The sequence below is a fragment of the Poecilia latipinna genome, unplaced genomic scaffold (assembly GCF_001443285.1).
Source record: "Poecilia latipinna isolate Pla-1442-1.1 unplaced genomic scaffold, P_latipinna-1.0 Scaffold6596, whole genome shotgun sequence".
NCBI lineage: Eukaryota > Metazoa > Chordata > Actinopteri > Cyprinodontiformes > Poeciliidae > Poecilia > Poecilia latipinna.
In genome coordinates, this window is record NW_015119212.1 from 1 (window position 1) to 4,374 (window position 4,374).

General features: G+C 45.6%; 1 protein-coding gene across 1 annotated transcript; it reads right to left on the minus strand.

The window, feature by feature from the left end:
- Positions 1–6: 6 nt before the first annotated feature.
- Positions 7–4,169, minus strand: LOC106944010 (plexin A3-like). The gene is made up of 3 exons (XM_015027285.1): positions 3,859–4,169; positions 3,568–3,780; positions 7–678 (listed from the first exon to the last, which is right to left on the minus strand). The coding sequence occupies exons 1-3, from the start codon at positions 4,053–4,055 to the stop codon at positions 387–389; spliced, it is 702 nt and encodes a 233-aa protein (XP_014882771.1). The 5' UTR covers positions 4,056–4,169; the 3' UTR covers positions 7–386.
- Positions 4,170–4,374: the final 205 nt, after the last annotated feature.

Genomic DNA, 4,374 nt, shown 5'->3' on the forward strand with positions numbered 1-4,374 from the left:
TTGTATCAGGAGGCATCAGAGTCAGTTCTGGTTCTGTTTGACCCGGTTTAAAAGGCTCATCTAAAGCGACATGAAAATCCTGATGACTGGAGCTTTGAGGCCCAGTGAAGAAAACAGTGGACATCATTTAGATATAAAGTCATGTAAAACAAGCGTTAGGTAGTAAAATATTCACTCTTATCCATTCAAAAATAGAAAACTAGTTGAAACCCAGCTTCTAAAACATCCAGAACCAGAACAGATAAAAACATCCAAACTGGTCCTTCTGGTCCTGCCTGACTTTTCCTCTGGATGAAGCAGGAAAAGCCTGGAGGGAGTCCTGGGCTGTGAACCCAAGTAGGAGCTCCACACGTTCCTGATCAGCTGGAGGTCACACATCAGGCTCTTTAAGGAAGTTTTGGCAGGAGACCAAAAGCCTCTACATCTTTCTTTTTGGAAAGTACAATCATGGAATGAGGACCAAACTGAAGTTTCCCAGGAAAAGCTGTGAAACCAAGAACTGCAGAAGAAGGAAACAACAGCCTCACCTCTTCCTTGTACTTGTTGATGTAGAAGTAGAGTTCATTGAGCGCGCTCAGTGTGTTGAACTCGTTGCCATGCAGACGGGACTGCTCCACCAGGTAGGCGTCCATGTCCTGGTCGCTGATGCTGGGCATCTTGGAGATGTCCCTGTAGTACCTTCATGACAGACAGACAGGTGAGACCGGTCCGGAACCGAAACACCAGCTTCTGGTTCCGGACTGAACAATCTGGATCTGTTCAGCCAAACAGATTTTAGACTTTTCAAATGCCTTTGAGGATTTGTGGACTAATCATCTGTTTTGAGTTTCTGAAAGTAACTGAATTTCTTATAAGAAGCCACATTTTCCAATGAAATCTTCAAAAACCCAACAATGAGAGCAAATCAGCAGCTTCCAGCTTTAGAGCACTATGGATGAAATCTGAAATGAAAAACTGCTGAAACAAGTCTCAAAGTGTCTTCCTGCCCCTGGTGAAGGTGGGGCACTTTTCCCTCTCCTGCCTCCCCCATCTGCGCTGCTTTTGCTATTTTTTTTCGGGGCATCTCTTTGCATGTCCTCCAAATTGTAAATTATGGGTCTGGTCAACTGGGGCCTCACGCATAAAAGACTGCGCAGTTTTCACACTAAAACTTGGGAGTACAGAGGAATGTAGAAAAATGCGGTGCACAAAAGAAGTCGGATGCATGAAGCCGTGCGCACGTGGTGGCGCACCTTTCCTTTATTAATCCTAATTTACAGGGACCAGAGCAGCTGCTGCTCCGCCTGTCGCCTCCATAAATACATATTAATGTAAATTAGTATAAATACCCAGAAGTCTGCCGCCACGTGAAGCCGTAACCATGGCAACGGCCTTGTTTGTAGCGGGTTTTTTTAAAGGTTTTGTTGGCTCTACTGGCCTTTATTTGAAAGTAGTTCGACAGGAAAGAGGGAGATGAGCGGCAAATGTCACCAGACCGGGAATCGAACCTGTGACCTCTGGCATGAGGACCAAGGCCTGAATATGGGGGTTGTGCTTTGCCCCTGCGCCACCACAGCACCCCCATTGTGTGAAGCAGTCTAAGTATTTATAATAATACTTATATATTTTTCTTTAAAAGTTGCTTTGAGGGCACATACTGTCACCTCACAAAATAAAAATACATTTTAAAGAAAAAAAAATCAAATTTAAAAAATAAAAATATCCTGCAAATGCCTGTCTGAACAGCAGCAAAGCTTTCAGCCCGGATTTAAAGACGGAGTCTCTGAGTGGGAAACTGGACGTTTATTCTAAAGAGGGGTGTCCAAACTTTTTGAGACCAAGATCTACTTTTTCTCTCACCAGCCGCCTGAGATCTACCTCAGGACACACAGACATAAAAATTGCAAATTAAACTCTCGACTTATTTTATATGCAAATATCCATCAGTTGTAGCAGAAATAATAAAGTGACAGAAAACCTGATCCAGTTTCTTCCTCAGTGAGATTCTGACACTGGGAGCAGGTTACTGGTTTCTCAGTCAGAAGCTGGTTTCAGGCCAGCAGGTCAGTCAGTCATGGTGGATCTGAACTTTGGTTTGATGACTGAAATGTGAGAAACTACAGACTGATAGGAGGAACCAGAGAGCCCAGTAAAGGTAAAGGCAAATCTTCTGAAGTCGGGACATAATTCATTTAATTTCACATAATTATCGTGGCAGAGATTACTTTAAAAACACAACATTCAGTCCGTTACATATCAGGTTTCCAGGCTTGATATTTATTCCTCGATTATTAATAAGCCTCTCATGGACACAGCGCTGGTCGAGCAGCTCATTTAAACTCCTGCTCTGCTCTGTTGCCTTTTTTTCTCTTTTCTTTGTTAATGGGACCAAAACACCTTGTTGAAACAATAATTACTGAGATTGTTCATTTTAACACGTTTCGTTGATTTTTTATTCTTATTCTTTTTTAATGAAGCTACAAACGTTTAGGATCTTGGTGAATATTTTTGATAAGCCCGTCAGAAGAGGAAGTGCTGCTCTCAGCTTCCTGGTGGCGATCAGATTGTCACCTGCTGAGATCGACTCAGAACCTTTCCGATCGATCGACGTATTGAGCACCCCTGATCTAAATAGTAGAATCATGTGCATAAGTTGTACATCTGCAGAATAAAGATGCTTTATGTCCATAAGGCGCATTGACAAAGCGGGCGGCTCGACTGAAGAATGACTGCAGCTGGACTGGTACCGGTACCACACGGCTCCTTCTTTAGGTTTTGCTCAGACTGATCATTCTGGAGCTCTGAACAAAACCTAAAGAAGGAGCTGTGCGGTACCGCTCATAAACCATCATCATCATTTCCCAGCAGATCAATATGATCTCTGATCAATCCTCGCTCTGAAACCTACCGTTGTTCTCCATCAGAGCCAAAGCTCCACAATTACACGGCTCACCTTCACGCAGCTACTTGTATACGTGTGATTGCATACACACCTTAAAAATAATCAAACATGTTGATTACATTTCTATAGATGCCATCTTGTACGTAAAATATGGTGCCACACATTTCTTATGCGCACGCCGTGTTATGCATGAGGCCCCTGGTCTTTCAGCACAGTTGACCAAATTTTCTGGAGAAGACGAGCGGTCAAAGCAGAGCCGTCTGGTCCGATGGGACCCATGCAGCTGGAAGCACCGTGGACCGGGTGTTTGTCTGTTATTCTGGCGCCTCCATGATGGCTCCAGCCTCAGGAACCTGTCTACCCATGCCTTATGTTGTCTTTTTTTGTTCTTTGGATGGGCTGCACTCAAACATACTTGATTGTGCTTCTTTGTACACAACAATAAAGACTGATTGTGAAAGTAAAGCCGTACACAGACAATGTTGTTTCAATAAAGAAGAAACTAAACGTGTACATGACCCATCTGGTGACCTCTGATGGTTTGTTACCTGAACTCACGTCTCATCTGGTTGTGGAGAAACTATCAATGAAGTGTTTCATCTAATTCTTCTAAAGTTTGGGCTGCGAAGCTGTGAAACATTAACATGTGAAAAGCCCAGAGAAGACCAAGGTAACTGCTTTTCTACCTCTCCACCCAGCTTTTGTAGTTGGGGATGTCTTTAGCATAGAGCAACTTGTTGGACGGTGAGTCTTTGCCGAGCCGATGTTCGGATGTCGAGCACGAGTCCATGAAGGTCTGCGCCACCACCGACAGGCAGGCGTCTGTGATGCTGCTCTTATGGATGTCGAAGACGAACTGTGGATTCTTAATGACGTTGACCCAGAACCTGAGAGGAAGACTGCATACCGCACAGAGGCTTACTCAGACGGAACCTAGGAAGATGTTCAGGGACAAAATTCATGGGTTCTTGGCTCACCAGTTGCTCTTCCAGGTGTGCCGGACATCTGGGTCGGTGATTGACCGTTTGTCGGCCTGCTCGTCCAAAAAGTCGAACATGTATTTAATCGCCAACGGCAGTGCAGAGCCACGATGGGCCGTGCTGAACACAGTCTCAAAAAGGTCGTCCACAAACTTCTGCAGCGTCCCCTGGTGGTGGAAGGACCAATGTATCATTTAAGAGTCAGAACGATGATGAAATATTTGACATCAAAAGTCGAAATTAGAGATGTGCTGATTAGGTTTTTTCCTGCTGATTCTGATCACCCATGAGGGCCGATCACCGAAAACCAGTGGCGCAAAAAGTGGGTATGCAGCGCATGCAACGCAGAGGGGCGCCGCGCCAGAGGGGCGCCGCGCCAGAGGGGCGCCGCGCCAGAGGGGCGCCGCGCCAGAGGGGCGCCGCACCAGAGGGGCATCAAAACCCCGTCTGGAGGGGGCAGCGCCGATGATGCCTTCACATACACTTCACCGCCCCCTTACGCTGCTTCACCTC